This window comes from Ruditapes philippinarum, unplaced genomic scaffold (genome assembly GCF_026571515.1).
Source record: "Ruditapes philippinarum isolate M1 unplaced genomic scaffold, ASM2657151v2 ctg3189_1_1_1_1, whole genome shotgun sequence".
Classification (NCBI taxonomy): Eukaryota; Metazoa; Mollusca; class Bivalvia; order Venerida; family Veneridae; genus Ruditapes; species Ruditapes philippinarum.
In genome coordinates this window covers 25,587-51,944 of record NW_026855426.1, presented here as the reverse complement: position 1 = coordinate 51,944, position 26,358 = coordinate 25,587, and the positions used below count along the sequence as shown (strand labels likewise).

At 34.3% G+C, this 26,358-nt stretch overlaps 2 protein-coding genes across 2 annotated transcripts in view; both read right to left on the bottom strand.

Moving 5' to 3' along the window:
- The window catches only part of LOC132743273 (uncharacterized), a 44,067-nt gene extending 25,764 nt beyond the window's left edge, over nt 1-18,303 (bottom strand). The window contains exons 1-4 of the mRNA XM_060731805.1: nt 18,224-18,303; nt 10,755-10,793; nt 5,952-8,682; nt 832-1,276 (exon numbers count right to left, since the gene is read on the bottom strand). Of these exons, the coding sequence (XP_060587788.1) occupies nt 832-1,276; nt 5,952-6,212 (706 nt within the window). The 5' untranslated portion in view covers nt 6,213-8,682; nt 10,755-10,793; nt 18,224-18,303. The remainder of the gene's footprint in view (nt 1-831; nt 1,277-5,951; nt 8,683-10,754; nt 10,794-18,223) is intronic.
- The window catches only part of LOC132743274 (uncharacterized), a 40,281-nt gene continuing 22,474 nt past the window's right edge, over nt 8,552-26,358 (bottom strand). Inside the window, exons 5-8 of the mRNA XM_060731807.1 lie at nt 25,289-25,370; nt 20,081-20,139; nt 8,999-9,133; nt 8,552-8,682 (exon numbers count right to left, since the gene is read on the bottom strand). Of these exons, the coding sequence (XP_060587790.1) occupies nt 8,552-8,682; nt 8,999-9,133; nt 20,081-20,139; nt 25,289-25,370 (407 nt within the window). The remainder of the gene's footprint in view (nt 8,683-8,998; nt 9,134-20,080; nt 20,140-25,288; nt 25,371-26,358) is intronic.

The following is a 26,358-nucleotide window of genomic DNA, read 5'->3' as shown; positions in this document are numbered from 1 at the left end:
GAGGTTTTTTGACATGAGAGGACTGAAGATATGTTTTCCAAATAAATGTACCATTTGATGAAGGTTTAGACCACTAATCTTTGTGCAAAATTTCAGATCATTCGCACACGTCGTTTTTCCAGAAAATTATATTCAAATTATAAAAACATGACCCAAAATGAAAAGCGTATAAACGCTTGTCACTCAAATTGTGCTAATTAAAGCATAAAATACATTTTTCAATTGATTTAAAAGTATATTTCTTAACTATCTTTGCATATATTTCTGTTTAAAGTGCCCTAGCTTATTTATGTAAGAAATTCGAATGTTATGTTTTTAGGCTTTTTAACCTCAGTGGAGTCCCTTTAACCAAGCTTTATATGATTTTAGCTAGTGATCAAGTCTTTAGTACCTAAAGAACTTCTAGTGGTAAAAAGTATTCATGTAATATAATTATTTTGTAGACTTGGTATTTGAGTAATGATGACTTTTATTCAAAACATGACTTTGACTCAATTGAACATATTTCCTTTTATACTTATTTCAATTTTTAGCTCTAGCAGCAATATTTAAGGCAGAACAAGATTAGTTTATTTTTGTAGAGGACCACCTAAGAATCATTCCCAATGAGTTTCATTAAAATCATTCCATGAGAGGGCTATACTAGTAGTTTACTTTTACTTTAAACCAACTTTTAGTCAACTTAATATCATAAATTGTCCAATTAATAGCAGACGAATCAATGTATAAAACATTATTCTCCAAGTAATTTATGTAAGTACATAATTATCACCTAGTGTTTTAATACAAAATGATTTACAAATGTAGGCAATATATCAAGAATAATCTTACGTTTGTATTCATCCATATTATTGAATTTAGCTTTTACATCTTCGATGTTGAACAAGCTTTCATGTGATTCAGACATTCCTCTTTTTAATATTTTCTCAGTTGACTTTTCTTTCCTGTCTGTTCCTGATAGCTGTTTAGTGGCAGATTTATCCGTCTCAATTTTTCTTTCATCTGAAGAGTTACCTCTAACTTTGTCTGATTTAAGACTTGTTTCATTATTTTCATGTCCACCATCTTTTTCATTTTCATCATTGGCACTATCAAAAACTTCTCCTCTATTTACATCATTATAATTTATATATTTATCATTCTTATTATCATTATTCCCTTGTTCTACATTAGGATGAGGTATTGTATCATGAACCTCAACAGGAACTCTTTGTTGGATTTCATCTTCATAATCTTGGTCAGATAACAGTGGTTCATCTTCACCATCAAAAGCATGCTGCAATATTGAAGAAACATCAATAGATGTTACATTGTGTTTATTATTTATATAATGTTGATGATTCCAATTGATTGTTACAGTATAATTCATCACAGAAAAAAACAAACAAGACCACTGCAAAGGCAGGGCATGGACGCCAAATGTAAATTTGTTTGAGTAATCAAAAATAACCTTTTGATAAGGGTAGAGACTCAATCAAGAAACAAACTTGTCTGAAAAATGTTTTATCTTAATTATCCTTTGGTACCATATGACCTCCAAGGTGGAGGCATTTCTAAATGCATGATTCATAAAACTTTTATAGAGGTCTACTAGGCTATGCTATATGCCAAATATATAGAGGCAAAGTATTATCAACAAAAAGATAAGATGTGATTTCTTAGGGCAGGGCCAATTTTTACTTTGGGGCATGATTAATATATCTCTTGTAGAAATCTACAAATTGATGAAATATTCCATTGTAGTTTCACACAATAAGACTTACATTTGATGTCCTATATTAAAGAAACTCTGGGGCCAATTAAGACTCCAGGGGCATGGTTAATATCAATTTTGCACATGTTCACAAGGCAATGCTACATGCTTAATATTTTCTTGGCATTGTAGTTTCCAAAAATAAGATTGAAATTTGTTTTCTCATACAAAATTATATCAACTAAGTGACCTCTGGGATGGGGCCAACATTGCCCTAAGGGATATGATTAATACTAGTTTTGTAGAGGCCAACAAGGCAACGCTACATGTCAAAACTCTAAACTCTAGGCATTGTAGTTTCACTAAATTAAGACTTAAATTTGTTTTCCTACACAAAATTATACAAGAGGGCCCAGAGGATTGCTGACCTGAGAAAAAGGTCAAACGGTTAAATTGGAGCCCCTTTTCACCACAGAAGCACGATTTGAAAACAAGGGACAGCTTAATCTGAACAATTTTTTACACTGTAACCAAAATAATTTTAGTGTAAAATTATTCCAAAATTAAACCGGTGGCTGAGATGTGGTTTAGATGTTGTTTTCTAATTTTAGCTCTGGTAGCCATTTTATTAAACAGTTCAGTCAGTCACTGTGAGAGGTGAGATAATAAAAAGATGACTGGAAAAAAAGGAAAACAAACATTTAACCTGGCTGGGGATCGAACAGTCGACCTCGATCCCATGAGGTGGAGCCAATTTTGACCCTAGGGGTTTTATTTCAACAAACATGGTAGACATACACTAGAACATGTTTCATGCCAAATATCTATGCTCTACTTCTTTTGAATTTTCACAAGAAGATCTTTTAAGTTTTTACTACATACTTAAAACGAAAATCAATGACCCCTTGTGCCGGGCCAATTTTGACCCTTGAGATTTTATTCAAACAAAATGGCAGACATCTACTAGCAGATGTTTTATGCCAAATATGTCAGCTTTAGCTCTTTTGGATTTTCACAAGAAGATTTTTTTAAGTTTTAACTATAAGGAAAATCATTGACCTGGGGTGGGGCCAATTTTGACCCTAGGGCTTTTATTTGAACAAACTTGGTAGATTTCTACTAGGATGAGCCATCACAAAAACTCACTTTGAGGACATTGTCCTAAGGTGAGCTAAAAAACTAATTGACCCCTGAGACGGAACCAATATTGGCCCAAGATGCATGATTAATACCAGTTATTTTGTAGTCCACAAAGTGATGTTACATGCCACATATTTAAGTTTTTAGCATCATAAATCTCGGATGTGTTTTTCCTATATAAGTCTACATAAATTAAGTGACCCCTGGGGAGGAGCCATTATTGAACCAAGGGCATGATTCATAATAGTTTTTGAAAGGTCATGTAATATATATAATTTTTTCCTATATGGTCTAAATGATAAGAGTTTAAACCAAATTGTGAAATTGATACAAAATGATTAAGTGTGACCTTGACGTGAGAAAGGTCACACATGCAAGCAGCAAATTGTCTCATTATGGTCAACATTTCTGCCAAGTAGTTCCAATTCTCTTCCACCAGTTCAGTACAAATAAATGTCCTTCACAGACTAGTGGTAAAGAGAATGACTCTTTGTGGCATAAAGAACATATAAATAGATAAGAAATGAAGAACAAAGTACCGCAAAGGCGGAGCAATATACGCCCGAACAAAACTTGTTTGAGTTATAAAAAAATATTTCAATTCAGGAATAAAAACAAGAGCTGTCATCGATAGAGATGATATCAATATATTGTTGATATTTTTCTGTCGATAAATAATTAATACACATTTGAAAAAATCAATTATTTCGATAAATTATTTAAATGTCAATGAATTATGAAAATTCACTAAAAACATATTCTAAAGCAGGTGGCAAAGAAAACAAGAGGGCCATGATGGCCCTAGATCGTTCACCTGACTTATCAAACTCATCCAAACAATTACCTAGACAAGCATTCTGACCAAGTCTCATGACAGGTGAGTCAAAAATGTGACCACTACAGTGTTAACAAGGATTATCCATATTTGAGCAGTGCGACCTAGTTTTTTACCCAGGTGACACATATTCAAACTTGACCTAGAAATCATCAAAACAAACTTTTAGACCAATTTCCAGGATACTTGGATCAAAGCAGTAGCAACTAGAGTGTTAACAAGATTTTTCTATTTTTAGCTCCGGTGACCTAGTTTCACATGTGATTTCGAACTCATCGAAGAAATTACTGTACCTAGACAAGCATCCTGACCAAGTTTGATGATAATTGAGTCGAAAATGTGACCACTAAAATGTTAACAAGGTTTTTCCATATTTGGGCGGTGTGACCTAGTTTTTCATCCAAGATGACCCATGTTCGATCTTGACTTAGAAATCATCAAAACAAACTTTCAGACCAATTAACAGAATATTTGGATCACAACAGTAGCCACTAGAGTGTTAACAAGATTTTTCTATTTTTAGCTCAAGTGACCTAGTTTTTCATCTGAGATGACCCATGTTCGATTTATTCCCAGCAATGACCTAGACAAGTTTCCTGACCAAATTTGATGACAATTGAGTAAAAATTGTGACCACTAGAGTGTTAACAAGGTTTTTCTATTTTTAGCTCCTGTGACCTAGTTTTTCATCCGAGATGACCCATGTTCGAGCTCATCCGAGCTATCACCTAGACAAGCATCTTGATCAAGTTTGATGATGACTGATGCAAAAATGTGACCGCTAGAGTGTTAACAAGGTTTTTCTATTTTTAGCTCCGGTGACCACAATTTTTTCAACATAGATGACCCACGTTCAAACTCATCCGAGCTATCACCTAGACAAACATCCTGACCAAGTTTGATGATGATTTGGGCAAAATTGTGACCTCTAGAGTGTTAACATGGTTTTTCTATTTTTAGCTCCGGTGACCTAGTTTTCATCCGAGATGACCATTGTTCAAACTCATCCGAGCTTTCACCTAGACCAGCATCTTGACCAAGTTTGATGATGACTGATGCAAAAATGTGACCGCTAGAGTGTTAACAAGGTTTTTCTATTTTTAGCTCCGGTGACCTACTTTTTTATCCGAGATGACCCATGTTCGAACTCATCCGAGCTATCACCTAGACAAGCATCTTGACCAAGTTTGATGATGATTTATGCAAAAATGTGACCGCTAGGAGTGTTAACAAGGTATTTCTATTTTTAGCTCCGGTGACCTACTTTTTCATCATAGATGACCCACGTTCAAACTCATCCGAGCTATCACCTAGACAAACATCCTGACCAAGTTTGATGATGATTGAGGCAAAATTGTGACCTCTAGAGTGTTAACATGGTTTTTCTATTTTTAGCTTCGGTGACCTAGTTTTCATCCGAGATGATCCATGTTTTAACTCATCCGAGCTTTCACCTTGACAAGCATCTTGACCAATTTAAATGACGACTGATGCAAAAATGTGACCGCTAGAGTGTTAACAAGGTTTTTCTATTTTTAGCTCCGGGGACCTACTTTTTCATCCGAGATGACCCATGTTCGAACTCATCCGAGCTATCACCTAGACAAACATCCTGACCAAGTTTGATGATGATTGAGGCAAAAATGTGACCTCTAGAGTGTTAACAAGGTTTTTCTATTTTTAGCTTTCGTGACCTAGTTTCTCATCCGAGATGACCCATGTTCGAACTCATCCGAGCGATCAACTAGATAAGCATCCTGACCAAGTTTGATGATGATTGAGGCAAAAATGCGACCGCTAGAGTGTTAACAACTTAATGTGAACGGACGACGGACGACGGACGGACGGACGACGGACGGACGACGGACAATCATCGATCCTGAAAGCTCACCCTGAGCATGCTCAGGTGAGCTAAATATCATGCAAAGGTCATTTAGAAACGAAACACAACATATTTGCATGGACGGAAAATTTATTTTATTAAAATCATTTAAACAGGTATGAAAAAGTATCATCAAGAAATCAGGAGTTTTTATCAATACATCAGTATATCACCGATATTTGTCATAAGATAATGGTATATCGTCAATATGCTTTGCACTGAATCAATGACAGGTCTAATAAAAACTCATTCATAAAACTTCACAATGAAAATCTTTATCTAAATTTTTCTTTTATTCTTTACCCTACATGCATGATTCATAAAACTTAAGGTAGAGGACTAAAAACGACTTGTGACTATTAAAAATTGAAAACAAAAATCAATGATATAAATAAACTAACCTTTATTTGCATTTCCCCTTTGTTACTACCAATAGATATCTGAGCATTTTTACCCTTAGTCTTTACTACAGGACCTTGGTAGATATATTGGTGTTTATGAATAACAATTGGTTGTGAATGTCTTAGACTAGGTGTAGACGTATCCTCTTCTTCACAAATTGGTGCCTTTCTTGATGATCTAATTTTAGTTTCATCTTCCACTGTAGCATTTCCATCAACAACTGATCTGCCATTTTGTGGTACTTCAACATACGGTTCCATGTCTAAATTAGAAAATAAAGAATAGAGTAATTTATGTTATCACAAACAAATGGGCCATAATGGCCCTAATATGATATTGCTCACCTAATTATTAAGGCTCTTAATGACAAGGAACAATAAATATTGTTAACCATGAATGAAATGTAGATTTAATGACTTAATCTTAAACTGATATCATTATGTTCATATTCACATCTGCAAAATTGCAAATGTAAACATGTTTTTTCCCACATGAAATCTTGACGCCGACGCTGGGGCGAGTAGGACAACTCTCTATATACTTCATATAGTCGCGCTAAAAAGTTATTCAAACTGATTTATTTTCTATCTTGAAACTAATAATATATGGGCCTAAGTGGTTCATAAACAGTCTGCTACTTTATTGCTAAGGTATAATTAAAATAGAAATGTGTCCATAGGACACGGTTGCCCCCACACTCCACCGATTTGTCAATCTTTTGTCTCTAGGTCAAAATTTTTTTGGCTACATGTGCCCAAGTTGAAAACTAAAAATCTTTTATTAAGAAATGTGCAAATACTACAAATACTGATACTGAATAAATCTACAAGAAAACCCCAAGGTGCATAAGTACACATGCTGACCAACAAACTTTCAGGCCTACAGGTCAAATACTTATTGAGTGACGTGCAACACAAGTTGAATATTGTAAATTCTTATTATGTCAAGGGCAATAACTTTAAAAAATACTCGAAACATCCACACGAAAATACCCAGATGCACAACTTCATATGCTGATCAATATTCCTGTAAGGTTTCGTGACTCAAGGTCAAATATTTTTTGAGTTACGTGTGACACAAGTTGAAAATTGCAAATTTTTACTAAGTCAAGGGCAATAACTGTAAAAATACTAAAAATATCCACACAAAATATAAAGGTACACAACTACACATGCTGAGCAACATTCTTGTAAGTTTTCATGACTCTAGGTCAAATATTTTTAGTTACATGCGACACAAGTTGAAAATTGGAAATTTTTAATAATTCAAGGGCAATTACTCTAAAAATACTAAATATATCCACACAAAAATACCCAGGTGCACAAGTATACATATTGATCAACATTCCAGAGAGGTTTCATGACTCTAGGTCAAATATTTTTTGAGTTACTTGCGACACAAGTTGAAAATTGCAAATTTTTACTAAGTCAAGGGCAATTACTCTAAAAATACTAAATATATCCACATGAAAATACCCAGGTGCACAACTTCACATGCTGATAAACATTCCTGTAAGGTTTCATGACACTAGGTCAATTACTTTTTGAGCTATGTGGGACACAAAAAGAGAACGGACGGACGGACAAGGGTAAATCTAAATGCCCCCCCCCCTCTATAGTGGGGGTACAATAAAAGGTGCCACTGGTACATGCTGGGAATGTAATCGAACCCACAAAATTGTACAAATTATTAGTTTTCAAGAATTCTATATAATTATGGTTCACATTGAAACTATTCATAACCCTTTCCACCATGACGTCATCAAGTCATGACGTCACAAATGTTTATGTTGAAAAATATGGCTTGCATTGACAATTTGAGGGAACCTAGTATTCTTTAAACACATTTGTTTGACTATAAGAATAAGTAATGGCAACAGGATGTTGTGCACTTTGTCACAGAATCAAAAGACACCTGGTGAAGGGAGGGATGTATAATGACAATTTCAGTCATCATTGAGTCAAAATGTTCATTACTCCAATAAGAGCAAAAAGAAACATTATACCCCTGGCACCCTTCACTATATTGAGGCAAATAAGTAATAGAAAGAGCACCGAAACACGAGGCTATCTGATTTGTACGAGGGGGCGTAGCCCCCGAGTATTAATCAGATTGCCGAGTGTTTTGGTGTTCTTTCTCTTTTGTATCATAGTCAAACAAAAAAGCCCGTTCCCTGTTGTCACAATATGAAATCCCGGCAAAAATGAACCAATGAACGAACATCTGAATATGACATTTCTGTCGCTTTCCCTTTCTCTGCCGTCACAATATGTAAACCCCAGCAAAAATGAGCCAATCAATGGGCATGCTCTGGAGTGCGGGTAACTAATACCCGCACTCCAGTTAACGCACTGTGCATGTATATGTATATGATTTAACCCTGACACATTTTCAACAGAAATGTCTCCAAACTATGATACAACTATGGTATTGCATAAATATTAATAATTAGTTTTGTCAAAGTCTTATTTATATCATTCAAAAAAGTATTCAGTGTTCACTAGTAATTGAAAGCAAATGTGACAAACATTTGTGGTTTATTTGGTGTGTTTGATGTATAAGAGATATTTTGTCCTAGGAATGATTTCTTACATAAACCTTAAAATTTATAACTTAAAAATACAAATAGCATGTGACTGGGAACCCTTTCATCTTCCACTGTAGCATTTCCATCAACAACTGATCTGTCACTTTGTGGTGCTTCAACATACAGTTCCATATCTAAATTAGCTGCATTAAAAGAAAAGAAAAGAATAGAGTAATTTATGTTATCACAAACAAATAGACCATGATAGCCCTAATATGATATCGCTCACCTAATTATTAAGGCTCTAAATGACAAGGAACAATAAATATTGTTAACCATGAATGAAATGCAGATATAATGTCTTAATCTTAAACTGATATCATAATGTTCATATCCGCATCTGAAAAATTGCAAATGTAAATATGTATTTTTTTTTTCAAATTGGGGCTGTGCCACCAAGTTTTGACCCTAGATGACCTATAATCAAACTTGAGGTATAAAACTTTTTAACAACCTTACCAACAAATTTCAAGGATACTTCAACTAAAAATATTACATTTACAGTGTTTACAAGGTCTTTTTCATATTGGGCTCCTGACGACCCATATTCAATTTGCATATCAACCTTTCTGGCAAATTTCCAGGATATTTGGGCTGAAAATATTGTTTCTACAGAATTATCTATTTGGACTTTGTGACCTAGATTTTGACTAAATATTCAAACTTGACCTAGAAATCATGAAAACATCTGACAAATTCCCATTATATTTGAAATGAAAATATTATCTCTTGAGTGTTTAAGGAACTTCACTGATTTTTATTTGACAAGATGGGACTGGAATTTTTTTCCGAGATTTGTAGATCTGCAAAATAACGTGTGTGCAAATTTTCAGGTCATTCTCGCACCTTGTTTTACCTATACAGTCAAGACTGCCTGAGGGACTCCCTGATTTCAACGAATCCCTGTCTTATCCGACCTTGTTTCAGTCCTCCCAAGGTATTTCCCTATATAAATGGTCTGAATTAAACGACTCCCTGTCATACGATAGTATGTGACAAGCGACCCTAATTATCTGGTCCCAATGCATTGCTTTGTCTGATTTGAACGACTTTCACACCTTTTAATTGTCGTTTATCAGATAAATAATACCTGTTTGGGTCAAAATAATTTAGTCCAATTATTATCCAGTAGCAAGTACTTCAAACAATCTCTACACAACTCTGCATCAGTTACACAGATTACAGGTATCAAGTGACTAGTGTCTACTCTCTACTGCCAAATATGGTAAGCATGATGCAAATGATGTGTATTAACTAATTCAGGTATGAAGTAAATAATGACCTGAGCAAACTAGATTAAGACTTTGTGTCAGATTTTTTTACTGTTTATGTAGTGCCAAAGGACGATTTTTTAGATTTTTTAGGCAGCATTCCATTTTAAGAGATGAATATGTCCGGTCATTTTCTCAACTAGTTTTTCCTATACATGTATATTGAATTTCATTGTGCAAACTGACCCAAAATGCAACGCTTTAAACTCCAATTCAGATAATAATGACACTAAAAATTGACTGCAATTTTGGTGATGTGATGATAAAGTGCTGTAACATAGCAAGTAGTTTACTGCAGGAAGTATCTGGATGACTGCATGGCATGGTTTGCATTGACAATTTGAGGGACATTGCTATTCTTTAAACATAATTGCTAACAGCATGGATCCTGATCAGACTGCGCGGATGCGCAGGCTGTTCTGGATTCATGCTGGTCGCAAACGCACTGTGTTGGTTTTGTCGTGACGCGGCTCATATTTGTTTGACTACAAGAATAAGTAATGGTAATAGGATGATGTGCACTTTGTCACAGGATCATAAAAGACACAAAAGGGATGTATAATGACAATTTCAGTCATCAGACATAAACCACTTCGAAAATGTTCATAACTCCAATAAGAGCAAGTAGAAACATTATACCCCTGGCACCCTGCACTATATTGAGGCAAATAACTATGATATTGCATAAATATTAATATCTAGTTTTGTCAAAGTCTTATTTATATTATGCAAATAAGTATACAGTGTTCACTAGTAATTGAAAGCAAATGTGACAAACATTTGTGATTTATTTGGTGTGTTTGATGTATAAGAGATATTTTGTCCTAGGAATGATTTTCTTTCTTACATAAACCTTAAAATTAATCACTTAAAAAATACAAATACAAATAGTATGTGAATGGGAACACTGACATCAAATAAATAGCAAAAATTTCACAACTTACGATATGGACAGAATCTTTCTATACATTTCCTTCCAAGACCTAAAACAAAAAGAAAATCTTTACGAATTCAAATAAAAACATAATTGAAAAGAATCTATATAATTTATAAAAATGAATGCAATATTGTTTATGAGAAAATACAGACTGTTTATGTAATACATTTGCCCAGGGGCATATACCATAAAACAAGAGGGCCATGATAGCCTTTATATTGCTCACCTGAACATAAATACTCTTCATGATAAGGAACAAGTAATATTGTGAACTATAAACAAAAGATACAAAATATCTTAATCTTAAACTGATATCACAAAGTTCATATTTGTATCTGAAATAGTGCATGTATAAAAAAATTACTGGCTGCTATTTCTAAGGGAAAACAAAATGCTATAAAATAAAATGGTAGATTCACTGGTTGCTAGGGAAAGTTAATGTTTTGCTATGGTACTCACTGGTTACTATGAAAATGTACAGTTTGCTACGAAAAGTCAATGGCTGCTTTGAAGTCACTAACAGTTATGAAAACTATTTAGCTTTATTTTTTAATTTTCAATTTTTACCCAAGGGCATAATTTGAACAATCCTTGTAGAGGTCCACGAGACAATGTTTCATACCAAATATTTAAACTGAAGCCTCTAAAGTATAATAGAAGAAGAGTTCAAGGGCTTCTGTTCAATTTAATTGAAATTGTCATGCTATATATAATATTGTAGTTATTTGTTAAGGCCGCTTGTTATAAAGAATATTTAGACAAATATACTTTTTATTTATATAAATATTTTCTGATATTTTGTATTGAGAGAGGTCTACTAGACAATGTTTCATACACAATATCTAAGCTAAAGTCTGAAAAAGTTATAAGAAGAATTAATTACCCCCTGTGCCAGAGCCAATTTCGACCCCAGGGCTTTTATTTCAACAAACTTGGTAACACTCCCTAAAAAATTTTCATGCTTTATATCTAACTCTAGCTCTCTGGCTTTTGAAGAAGATTTTTATACCCCCGCACAACAAAGTTGTAAGGGGGGTATACTGGAATCAGCTTGTGCGTCCGGTTGTCCGGCCGTCGGGCGTCCGGCTGTCCGGCCGGCCGTCCGTCGGTTTTTTCTTGTCCGCCCAATAACTTCAGATTCCTTTGACCCACAGTCTTCATATTTGGCATGTAGGTTAGTCATGACGAGGAGATGACCCATATTGATTTTGAGGTCGCCAGGTCAAAGGTCAAGGTCACAGGGGCCTTGACTTCAAAAAGCTTGTCCGCCACAAAACTTAAGATTCCTTTGACCCACATTCTTAATATTTGGCATGGAGGTTTGTCATGACAATTAAATGACCCCTATTGATTTTGAGGTCACTGGGTCAAAGGTCAAGGTCACAGGGGCCTTGACTTCAAAACGCTTGTCCGCCCAAGAAATAAAGATTCCTTGGACCTACAGTCTTCATATTTTGCATGGAGGTTAGTCATGATTAGTAGATGACCACCTATTGATTTTGAGGTCACCATGTCAAAGCTCAAGGTCACAGGGACTTTGACTTTAAAAAGTTATATATACTGGAATCAGCTTGTGCGTCCGGTTGTCCGGCCGTCGGGCGTCCGGCTGTCCGGCCGTCGGGCGTCCGGCTGTCCGGCCGGCCGTCCGTCGGTTTTTTCTTGTCCGCCCAATAAATTAAGAAGCCTTTGATCCACAGTCTACATATTTAGCATGGAGATTAGTCATGATAAGTAGATAACCCCTATTGATTTTAAGTTGACTGGGTCAAAGGTCAAGGTCACAGGGGCCTTGACTATAAAAAGATTGGCTGCCCAATAACTTAAGATTCTTTTGACCCATAGTCTTCATATTTGGCATGGAGGTTAGTCTTGATAAGTAAATGACCCCTTTTGATTTTGAGGTCACTGGGTCAAAGGTCAAGGTCACAGGGGCCTTGATTTCAAAGAGTTTGTCGGCCCAATAACTAAAGAAACTTTTGACCCACAGTCTTCATATTTGGCATGTAAGTTAGTCTTGATAAGTAGATGACCCCCACTTATTTTTTTACACTGGGTCAAAGGTCAAGGTCACAGGGGCCTTGACTAAAAAAGCTTGTCCGCTCAAAAACTTAAGATTCCTTTGACCCAAAGTCTTCATATTTGGCATGGAGGTTAGTCATGATTAGTAGGTGACCCCTATTTATTTTAAGGTCACTGGATCCAAGATTAAGGTCACATGGACTTTGACTTTAAAAAGCTTGTCCGCCCAATAACTTAGGATTCCTTTGACCCACAGTCTTCATATTTGGGATGGAGATTAGTCATGATGAGCATATGACCCCTATTGATTTTGAGGCCACCAGGTCAAAGGTCAAGGTCACATGGGCCTTGACTTCAAAAAGCTTGTCCGTCCAATAACTTAAGATTCCTTTGACCCACAGTCTTCATATTTGGCATGGAGGTTAGTCATGATGAGTAGATGCGTCCTATTGATTTTGATGTAACTAGGTCAAAGGTCATGGTCACAGGGGCCTTGACTTCCAAAAGCTTGTCCGCCCAATAAATTAAGATTCCTTGGACCCAAAGTCTTCATATTTTGCATGGAGGTTAGTCATGATTAGTAGATGACCCCTATTGATTTTGAGGTCACCAGGTCAAAGCTCAAGGTCACAGGGACTTTGACTTTAAAAAGCTTGTCCGCCCAATAAATTAAGAAGTCTTTGATCAACAGTCTACATATTTAGCATGGAGGTGAGTCATGATAAGTAAATGACCCCTTTTGATTTTGAGGTCACTGGGTCAAAGGTCAAGGTCACAGGGGCCTTGATTTCAAATAGTTTGTCGGCCCAATAACTTAAGAAACCTTTGACCCACAGTCTTCATATTTGGCATGTAAGTTAGTCTTGATAAGTAGATGACCCCTATTTATTTTTTTTACACTGGGTCAAAGGTCAAGGTCACAGAGGCCTTGACTAAAAAAGCTTGTCCGCTCAATAATATTTGGCATGGAGGTTAGTCATGATAAGTAAATGACCCCTATTTATTTTATGGTCACTGGATTAAAGATTAAGGTCACATGGACTCTGACTTCAAAAAGATTGTCCACCCATTAACTTAATATTCCTTTGACTCACAGTCTTCATATTTGGCATGGAGGTTGATCATGACTATAACGTGACCCAAATTGATTTTGAGGGTTACTGGGTCAAAGGTCGACTAAAAAAAGCTTTTCCCCTCAATTGCTTAAGAATGCCTGTCCGCAGTTTATTGATTTTGACATTTTCACATTTGTCCCATGTAGAATACATAGCACTGGCTTAGTAACCTCAGATTTGGCAGGGACGTTGTCCTTGAGCTCTAAATGGCCACTGTTGATTCTGACAAGTGGTATGCGGGGGTATTCACGCCATGACAGTGGCTGTTCTAGTTTTTTACTATATATGTATAAAGAACTGTGGTGGGACCAATTTTAATCCCAGGGCTCTTATTTCAACAAACTTGGTTACACCCACTAGAAGATGTTTCATGCTAAATATCTAAGCTTTTTGGCTTTTAAAGAAGAAGATTTTTTTTTTAAGTTTATACTATATACATATCTGGAAAATCAATGACCCTCTGGGGCGGGGCCAATTTTGACACCTGGGCTTTTATTTGAATAAACTTGGTAGACACTCACTAGAAGATGTTTCACGCTTAATATCTGAGCTCTTTTGGTTTTTTCAAAGAAGATTTTTAAGTTTTTACTATATACATATAAGTAAAATCAAAGACACTCACTAGAAGATGATTCATGCTAAATATCTAAGCTTAAGTTCTCTTGGGTTTTTTAAAGAAGATTTTTTAGTTTTTTCTTTCGGTTGCCATTGCAACCAAAGTTCTACATTTTCAAAGATGACCATCAAAAGAACATTCCCGTGAAGTTTGGATGAAATTGGCTTAGTTGTTTATGAGGCAATGTTGTTTAAGTAAAAGTTTACAGATGGACAAACGACGGACGACGGACAGATGGATGCTGGATGAATTGTGATCTCAAAAAAAATTCCAAAGAAAACTACTGTTTATAATTATGATACACATATGTTTTTTTCCATATTTGGACTGTGTGACCTACTTTTTTACCCTAGATGACCCGTATTTAAACTGCATTAGAAATCATAAAAACAACCTTTCTGACCTTAAAGTGTTAACAAGGTTTTTCCATATTTGGAAACCTATGGCCCTCGGGCTGGGGCCTTGACAATAGAGGCAAACTTTGAACAACTTTGTCAGAGGTCCAATAGTTGATATCATTTACCAAATATCAAAGCTGTAAGTCTTGTATCTTCAAACAATAAATTTTTGTGTGTTAGTTTTTATACACAATGAAAAGCAATGACCCCCGATTTTGACCCCAGAATTTAAATTTGAACCATCTTAGTAGAGGTATTCTACACAATGTTTCATACCCAATATTGGTCAATTCAGAGAAGATGTTTTAAGTTCTTACTATATACGGAAAATCAATGACCATTGGGGCAAGGCTAATTTTGACCCGAAGAATATAATTTGAACAATAGACGTTATCCCGAACTCGGCAAATGTGTGTTTTTCCCAGCTAATCTGTAGGTACAAACTAACTTTTACCATTAAAGTTTCACGTTGCACTCATGTCACAATAGATAGTCAACCTGTTTCGCTTATTTTCGAAGCTGCAACTGTAAAGAGTTTGTCTGTACCTACGGATTAGCCGGGAATACCCAAATATTCTTAATTCCGGTGAGAAACTCTATTTTTGTAGAGTTTCATTAGATTATGCTACACACAAAATATCTAATCTCTAGGCCTTGCACTTTCGGAAAAGAAGACTTTTAAAGTTTTAACTTATAATATGTAATGAAATCAATAACCCCCGGGGCGGGGCCAATTTTTAGCCAAGGACTATAATTTGAACAATCCTAGTAGAGTACAAGAAAATCAAAAAAAGTGGAACAAACAATCAACACAGGATGACTTTTAAGGTTTATTTAATGACGATAACCGACGTTTCGACTCTCAAGAGTCTTCATCAGGGTTATACTAAAAAATCATTGTCTAACGTATAAAAATCTGGGGTATACTTAAAGTCACGTGATTTATTCTAAAAAGAGATTTTATGCCATTTTGGGTTTAACCAATAATCTATATTTAACTGTATGCTTTTAAGAAAAAATACTGTAAAAAGAATAAATGTTTATGTTAATGTCATTCAGTGTTTGTTTTTCGTCCTGGCAATTTGTTGATGAGCTTGTGTTGCTGCTGCACATAGAAGGATTGTTACTTCTAAATGGTGAAAGTTGAAGTGGGAATAATTCCGGATTTATTATCATTTCTTTTAATATTTCTTCAGTTGTTGATTTGGATGTATTATGGAGCCATGATTTAACGCCGGGTATTGTACGCAATTTTGGGATAATGGTTGCTTTAAATCCTGGTAGAGGTCCAATACAGAATGTTTCATGCCACTTTGTGCTCAGGTGAGCTAAAATTGTTTGTATCAGGATCAGTGAGAAAAACACACTTTTGCAAAGTTCCGTATAACATCTTTTTACTGAGGTTTTATGCTTTCAACAATTTTCTTTAAAATGTAGTATCAATATATCCGATATGTCAATGGTTGACTGTATTTTGAGGGTTGATGCCTAATTTATTTCACTCTCCATTCAGCAGTTTAAGTGGCATACACATTGATAGTTGCTGTGAAGCTGACCCCCAGGCTCCAAATATTGTTAATACTAAAACAACAAGAACTGTCACTGCCATTGCGTGAAAACCCCCGCATACCGCTTTGCCAGAATCAACAGTGAACATTTAGAGCTCAAGGACAACCTCCTTGCCAAATCTGAGGTTACTAAGCCAGTGCATTTCCATGTTATGTATTCTACATGCTTTAAATCTGAGAATGTCAAAATCATTACACTGCAGACAGGCATTCTTAAGCATTTGAGCAAACAAACTTATTATACTAAAAATCCCTGTTACCTTGACCTTTGACACAGTCAACTAAAAATCAATAGGGGCCATCTACTACTGATAAACAACCTCAATACCAAATATGAAGACTGTGAGTCAAAGGTTTATTGGGCGGACAAACATTTGAAGTCAAAGTCCCTGTGACCTTGACTTTTGACCCAGTGACCTCAAAATCCAAAGGGGTCATCTACTTATCATGACTAAACTAACCATCATGCCTAATATGAAGACTATGGGTCAAAGGAATCATAAGTTATTGGGTGGACAAGATTTTTTTAGTCAAGGCCCCTGTGACCTTAACCTTTGACCCAGTGACCTCAAAATCAATAGGGGTCATCTACTAGTCATGACTAACCTCCATGCCAAATATGAAGTGTATGGGTCAAAGGAATCTTAAGTTATTGGGCGGACAAGCTATTTTTAGTCCGGACGGCCGGACGGAATAGCTGATTCCAGTATACCCCCCTTAAAACTTCGTTGTGTGGGGGTATAAAAAGACTGGGTGCGAACCACGGGCTTGGGTCCTATTGTTAACTGTTGTTTACAGATGGCACTATCCCTTGCACCAGCAGTAATTACCGGCACTATTGCACCAAAGAGTATAATAGCTTCATGAAAATGATGCACTGCACACATCATGCAATCAGGCACTTGCCCAACCTTAATGGATATGGCTCTGAGGAGTTCACAACTGCTTAACATAGCTAGTCATGGATGACTAGTCATTACTAGGGCCCATGCTCCCATTTAGATAGAAATATTCTCATAAAAGTTGATAGTGAAACAATTTTATTAGAAATTATACAAAAACAAAAGGGTCATAATGGCCCTGAAATTGCTCACCTGTATACATGTAAATGCCCCTGGGCCAAGGCCAATTTTAAACCAGGGGCTTTTATTTGAACAAACTTGGGTTTTTTTACTTTATACAAATAAGGAAAATCAATGACCCCCTGGGGTGGGGCCAATTTTGACCCCAGGGCTTTTATTTGAACAAACTTGGTAGACACCTACAAGAGAATGTTTCATGCTTAATATCTTAGCTCTAGCTATTTGATTTTTTTAAAAGAAGATTTTTTTAGTTTTACTATATACAAAAAAGGAAAATCAATGCCCCCCCCCCCCGAGGCAAGGCCAATTTTGACCCCAGGGCATTTATTTGAACCAACTTGGAAGACACTGTCTAGATGATGTTTCATGCCAAATATTTAAGCTCTTGCTCTTTCGGTTTTTTAAAAGAAGATATTTTAAGTTTTTTCTTTCAGTTGCCAAGGCAACCAGAATTTTACTTGGAATTAAATTCTTTGAACAATTTACAATTTTTAAAGTTGACTACCGAAGGATCATTCCGGTGAAGTTTGGATGAAATTGGCTTAGCAGTTTATAAGAATGAGTTTTTTAAAGTAAAAGTTTATGGATGGACGCCGGACTGACACAGGACAAAAAGCGATCACAAAAGCTCACCATGTCACTTTGTGACAGGTGAGCTAAAAATGATGAAATACTTACCAGTTTTATTATGAATACAGTATGCCACAAAAAAATGATACCGGTAATAAGAACAGCAACAGGTATGATCCATTTTTTTTCTGAAAAATGATGACACAAATTTAAGAAAACAAGAGAATCTATTTCTATAATATATCGTAATTGTTCAACACATAAATAATTCATTAACTCACATACGGCTAGTCAGTTGTCACCATGGTGTATAAAAAAGTCTAAGATTATGTTAAAATTTAAGCTTCTGATTACAGGTTGAAACATATATCAATGTGGGACTATTAAGTTAATGGTGATTTTGGGAATTTTTTTAACTAAACTGATGTACAGAGGAAAAATATTCTGGAAATGTAAACTTGACAGTAAATAATTGAAAATTGAATTTGTTGTAAATGGGAATAAATTTATAACCCATTCTAAGTGATGAATGGTTAGATTTTTTACTATAATTATCTTAATTTGTTCAAATTTTCTTCTTCTTTTTTTTCTAGCAATTCTTATAAAATATTTACTTTTATAACCTGTTTTTCTTTTATATATTATTGAAAATCTTGACTTAAACTATTTATTGTCAATTATATATAAAAACAATAACAATACTTGATTTATGTATACAAAATAAAATATCTTATTTCAGCTTTTTGTTCATGGTTTGTATTTGTACAAGTTAAGTTCTTATAGAGGAAACTAGGTTGCAACAAATACAAGCCAGCAGTTTTTGCCATGCTTGCACAAGCTTGCTTTTAAACCTGCCCATGCTTGTCACAAGGTACAAAGAAGAGGGCCAAGGGGGCCCTGAAATCGCTCAAATGTATATAGGCCCTCAGGACGGGGCCAATTTCAACCCAAGGGCTGTTATTTGAACAAACTTGGTAGACATCCATTAGAAGATGTTTCATGATAAATATTTTAGCTCTAGCTCTTTGGGGTTTTTAAAAGATGATTTTAAGAAAAAAGAAAAACTATGACCCATTGGGGTAGGGCCAATTTTGACCCAGGGCTTTATTTGAACAAAGTTGGCAGACACCAACTAGAAGATGTTTCAAGATGTTTCATTTCATTTCTAAGCTCTAGCTCTTTGGGTTTTTAAAAGAAGATTTTTTAAGTTTTTTTTTTCTTTCGGTCGCATGATGGCAACCAGATTTCTGCATGGAATTAAATTCTTTGAACAATTTTTAAAGTTTAAAGACATGTTGTTCTTAATTCCTTCCTTGATTACTTCATTTTTAAAGTTAAATACCAAAAGAACATTCCTGTAAGGTTAAGATGAAATTGGCTGCCATAAGATGATTCCTGTGAAGTTTGGATGAAATTGGCTTAGCGGTTTATGAGGAGATGTCGTTTAAAGTAAAAGTTTACGGACGTACACCAGATGAAAAGCGATCACAAAAGCTCACCACGTTACTTTGTGACAGGTGAGCTAAAGACTAGCCAGTTAAAAGCTAACAAAATATGCCAGCAAGATACAACGACAATGATAACAGGAATAAGTAGATACAGAACAAACGACTGGACCAACAAAACACAGTATGCATTAAAGACATTTGGCAGATTCTGAAGATTTCCTTACATTAATCTTACCTTCTTCACATTTTCCATGATGTTTTAAATGGAATTTTCTCGTATAAGAAAAAGATATGTTTTTACTGAAGTAAAAGATTTGCCATGATATTTAGAGAGGAAAACTAAAATTGACTTCGTATGGTACTAGATAATGGTTCAAAACAATTCATAAAGAAATCGACTCTTGTTTACAACAAGTTATTTCTCTAAACATAAAAGCTGACAAATTATTAAACTGTATGAACTGCATGATTTGCGCTTTTTACAAGTAATCAATCCAAAGGGTAAATTATAACATACCTTCAACTGGAACTAATGGTTTTGTAGAGCTGTTTGGTTTTATGACTATTGCTGTTTTCCTGAAAAGATTTTCAACTATTTATCACTCACAAATTTAAGAAATTCACTAGGAGTGATACATGTTTCACACAGAACAAGATCTTGTTATGGGTAGACATTTTTCTAATACACCTTTTCAAGGAATCCAAAGGTTAGAGCATTTTAATGGTTTGAAGTTTAATATTCAAGAAATCGTCATTCACTTCATCATGGGAAAAAGTCATCCCGGGTTTAATTTTATTTAATGTTTGTAATGGCTCAGATCAATAGCAGCCTTAAACAATCCTACACAGAACAACATTGATCGGTTTTTGAAAAAATACTTAAAAGAATTGCAGATACATCTGAGCACTTTGTACACAGGTAAACTGAAAATTTGCTAAAAGTGTGATTATCATACATGAAGAAAAGGAACCATTATAAATATGACATTTCATAGTTTTCTTTTATTTAGCAAAGTAAGTCAAAGTTATTTATGTTTTGTGAACATATTTATTCTATGTACCTATCTCCTCCACCACCTCTGGGAATAGCAGGGACTTTTTTTTTTATTTAAACATATTTTATTGCTCTTTTTTTTTACACATTTATAACATTATATTATCATAGTATAAATACAAAAGTAGCAAAAGGGTTGAACCACGAGTTCTTACAACATCAGCAAACGGTTCTTCCCTGATATATTGAATTATCTAATAATAATAAGACAGTTACAAACCAAAATGTATGATAGTAGAGCAATTAGGGAAAAATGCACAAGGAGAAAGAAGAAGAAAAGCATTACATAAAAGGAAAAGAAAAAAAAAAGGGATAGAGTTCAGTAAGTAGGGATATCAATTGATCGTGGCAAGTAGTACAGATAATATTAAAAAATTAAGATTCAAATCTACACGATAATTTAATAAATAATTGTACCTTATCAAAAATAAATAAGTTATTCTCATCAGAAAGAGATTCTTTTCCAAACAAAAGGGTCTTTACGCTCAAAGGATGGAAACTGCGAGTTGAGCGGAATAACTGCACTCTTATTTCGTTATATTTGGGACATTTAAAAAAGTAATGTTCGCATCTTCAATACTGGATGTACAGTAGCTACAAAGTGAGTTATCTCGTAGATGATTTTTACAAAGATCCGCATTAAGATTACTACATTCGTTTCTAATACGTGCATGGTAAACAGATAAACTTCGATCTCCGTATTACAAAATATTTAGGAACAGTATGTGGTTTATAAATTTCTTTGAGACGAGATTTAAAAATATTAAGAGAAGCCGCATGTCTAATATGATCATCCAAATTGTTCCATAACTCTATGGATGAAGGAATGAAAGATTTTTGCGAATATTTGTGTCCTCCGTGCGATTGTCACATAGTTGTTATCATTTCGGAGGAAGTATGGAGTAGAATTAGCGACACTATTTGGGAAAAGATTTAGTAAGTAGCTTGGAACATTGTTTTGATGGGCTTTGTAAACTATTATTAATTTTTGCATAATTCTTCTATCCGACAAAGATACCCAGCCAATTTCTCTAAGTAAACGGTCTATAGATACCGATCTAGTTAGGCCTGTGACAACACGCGCTGCTTCATATTGCATCTTTTCAAGAGAATGTTTTATCATTTTCATTACAGCCATCCCAAACAGTGGAGGCATATTCGAGGATTGGTCGCATATATGATAAATAAATTTGATTTAATGTATTTCGTTTGAGTTTAAATTTCAATGATTGCATTGAGCTTAGAACTTTAGAAGCTGATGTCATAATATTTATTAATGTGTTCGTGCCATTTTCCATCTTCACTCAATGTAAGTCCTAGATGTTTATGCGTTTTTACATAAGTAAGTTGGGTATTTTTCAAAGAATAGAGAAGGGGCGTTGTTCATCATTTAAGGAAAAAACATTACTTCTGTTTTATCTGGATTAAATTTAATTAACCACTTATGGGACCATTCTTGAAGAGTATGTAGATCGGTAATTTAATGTGTTTTCTATAAAATTCATATTGCTAGAGGAAATCGACAACGAACTATCATCTGCAAAGAGGCGGGTTATGCTTAATAGATTATCCGCAATATCATTAACGTAGATTAGAAATAGCAACGGACCCAGGACTGATCCCTGGGGAACGCCCGCAGTAGTTATTTTCTCACTTGAGAAAGTTGAATTTACAAAAACTTTTTTGGTGCCGATTTAAAAGATAGTTGCTCAACCAATTTAATATATCGCCATCATACCGTATTGCCGCAATTTAAAATATAAGCCCTTTGTGCCATACCCTATCGAATGCTTTCGAAATGTTCACAAAATATCATACATGTAGATTGTTTTTTGTCAAAGGCTTGAGTAATTTGATGATAAATATCAATAAGTTGAAAAACGGTGGAATGACCCGGTAAAAAACCCAGACTGTTGGTGATATATAAGATTATTAACATGTAAATGATTATAAATGTGCTTAAAAACAATTCGCTCAAATACTTTACCCTACACAACTTATTAGAGAAATGGGTCTATAAATTCATAGGCATGTTTTTACTGCCCTTTTTATATATTGGCATTACAACTGCTGATTTCATGAATTAGGGTAAATATTTTCGACTAGAGATCTGTTAAATAAAATACCTAGTGGAGCACAGACAGAATATCTTGGTTTCTTTTAGCATTTTATGACTAATTTCATCTGGTCCACTTGCTTTATTTGTAATTAATGTTATTAAAGATATCACTTATTTCCTGATCGCTTATTTGTAAACTAGAAAATTTGACATTACTTTTAGAAACAAAATCTGGTAGGGACGAATGGGTGTCGTCTACAGTTGAGACTGAAACAAAATAATCGTTAAGACAATTTGCTTTTTCTAGATCGGTGAAGAAGTAAGTTTTGCCAGGCGAATTTTCTATGTAAAGTGGGGGAATACTCTCACAACCTTTGTTTTCTTTAATTAACATTTTTACGGTTTTCCAATATTGCCTGGGATTATTACAATTAAGATCAGATATAGAAAGTTCTAAGTTTTATAAACTTCTCCTTTGCATGTTTAATCATATTGCTCACTTTATTTCTATACCGTTTGTATATTAACCAGTCAGATTCTTTATTTGATCTAATTGCTTTACATTTCTGTCTATCCCGTTTACGACTCATATTTCTTATTTACTGAATCATACCATGGTTTATCCTTAGGCCTTATTGTGATGATATTTGTAGGTATACATTGTTGAGCTAAATTATGGAACCTTTTTGTAAAACAAGTCACAGGCTTCGTCAATAGTATTTAAATTTAGAAAAGACCAATCAGTTTGTTTAATTTTAATTCATTAAACTTTTACAAAATCCGCTCGTTTTTAGTTCCATATACGTCTCTTATAAGGTATAGAGGGTTTAAATGGAAGATTTAATAAATACATACGTTCCAAAATGGTCACTTATTTTCTTTTGGGAGTGCAATGAATTCCTGACCGTTAAAACAGTTAAATTATTTGAAATTACTATTGGATCTAATAGGGGTTGAATGTTCGAGCAGTAACACGTGTTGGATCAGTAATAATATTACGCATACCATTTAATAATAAGATATTTTCGAAGATTATAATTACTCGAATTTAGTTGGTCTTCGTTTATATCACCAAGAATTGTTTTGTTTTGGGGCAAAGTTTCAAAAGCCTTTTCTATACACAAGTTCATTTTATCCCAATAATCATTAGTAAAATTTTGAGGTCGATATGTAGTGCATATCAGAATTCTTGCCTGTTATTTTTTATTCAACCCAAACAGACTCTTCAAAAAAAGTTTGAAGATCATGATTAATTTATCAGATACATATACTAGCATTCCGCCAGAATATGAATTACCGTCTTTTCTATACAAATTACTATATCCGTCAAGAGAATTGAAGAGTCAATGACATTATTACTTAAGTGAGTTTCTGTGAAGCATAAAAATATCGTAGTCTAGCCAAATTTATCAGAAATGAAATTCATTTTGTTGCGAATGCTTCGTATATTTTGGTGAAATATGGAAATACAGGTTTGAATTTGTATCACACTATCAGGGCCAGGATTTATTTCTACATCTCCGCATAACATTATCTTTAAAAACATAAAATTTGAACTGAAATTGGTTTCGCATAACGAACTATTTGTGTCGCGGATGGTCTTTTAAGTAGGCTCTTTTAACTGTTATTTAAATGATAAAATTTCTTATAAAAGAATGAGCAGACCAGAATTAGCCATATTTGTAACGAGCGAAATATCAACCTAAATAATTTTTTCACAAAAATGAAACAGTACGAATTTCTCACGATAAGAAACAGAGTTACGTTCTGAACTTATTGCCACACAATTAAAATAATCCGATTGCCGCCCGATATGAATTTAGGCAATACCCATTTGGATATTTAAGCAGGTAACAATAATGTGAAAATGACAGCAATACAGACATTAACTGAGTATACAGTCTTAATAACCCTAACAAACTGAACTCTATAGGATAGAAAAAGAGATAAACGGAAAAATGACAAATGTCAGAAATAAAAGTATTGTAGAAAACATAATGCTTCTTGTTGTTCTACTGATTGTAAGAAGAGGAAAATATTAGGGAGAGAAAAAGTTGATTACTTAACATTTTTAGTATAGAAAAATATGGAAAAATTTTAATTCTTCAATTGAACAGTTTCTTTGTTTCATAAAAATATAGATAATAAAATAATCACCAGCTTATTCAAAGGAAAATTTCATAACAAAAAAATTTACTGCTGGAATATTCTAATCAGAATAATTAATGACAATAATAAACAGGTAGAAAGGAGAAAGAAAAGTAGAACATGAAAATTTAGCTAATATCTATCAATGTAACAATATAAGAATTTTTCACACATACATACATACACACACGCACGCACGCACGTACGCACATACGCACTTATATACATAGCAGGGACTTTGACTTTATACTCAAACTACTGGTATAGGCCACCTAAGTATTAGTTATATTGAAAAAAATCTGCTATATGCATCCCACCTTCACCCCGAAACATTGAACATTCAAGTTGATTGAACATCAGGGCTTTAAGCATTTTAGTACTGATTATAACGAAATGTAGTTATCATTCATTTTTTTTATCTGAGAGTGAGTAGTATTTGCTAGAAATAAGGAACTGGATCATACATTGTTGGTAAAGGTTCACATACATCCGAGTCCTCTCTTAGTCTATCATAGCCTTCTTCACAATATGGAGCACATGTATAATCTAAAATAAAATATAGACATTTAAAACTTACTGTATAGGTGGTTAAATTTGTTATGTGGAAATGTTTGTGATTTTTGCGAATTGAAATTATTTGTAAATATTTGATCGCGCAAAAATTATTTCTTTTTAGACAAACTTTCTTCTTTTATTTAAAAACACGTTTTCATAAAACATCCTACATGAGTAACTTTAATTGTTCAGGTACTGAGATTGATTTTACTCATTGCTTGTTTGTTTAAATTTGGTCTAAGTCTTAATTAATCATAAATGTTTGAATGAAACAATATATGTGTTCGTTTGTTTGTTTGTTTCATTTTATGCCTTTCCCCAACAGTGTTTCAGTCATATAGGCGGGTAGTTTCCTAACCATCGTTCGTAACACAATAGGTTATTCATATAACAAAAGAATGTTTCAAAATATGACAAAGATTTTTTTTACTAAACACAGAAGTAGAGTCTGTCAATGAGAATCAGACCATTCATTTTTGTTTCGTATTTTTGTTTTGTAAATATACTGGAATTTATGAAAAAAATTGTACAAAGCTGTACATTTTACCCTGGTCAAGCTTGCCCTCTTTATCTGTCTCATGATATAAGAAAGTTAACAGGTTGACTCTTTTATTTTGGATAAAAAATTAAGGTCTTGTTAAAGTCAAGAGGGTGTTGCCTCTTCCTTGATCACATCTTTCAACTCATTATTTAACTTGACGGTCAAGGTCAAATTAATGAAATTCTGTTGTTTTTCTTTCTGTAGCTGGCTATAACTTTGTTTATCATTAATGGATTTTATAAGATACAAACTCTTTTTGGACAGGACTTAACTTTTTGTTGATCATTTGTGAACTAAAAATACTTTTTGGCAGTTGTAAATAACCTAAACTTTTTTATTAAGACAGTACATGTGACGTCAAGATGTGGCTAAAATTAGTGTTGTCGCGATTGTCTCTGAAAAACAATAACTAATCGGACCACCCCAAAATCGGTGACA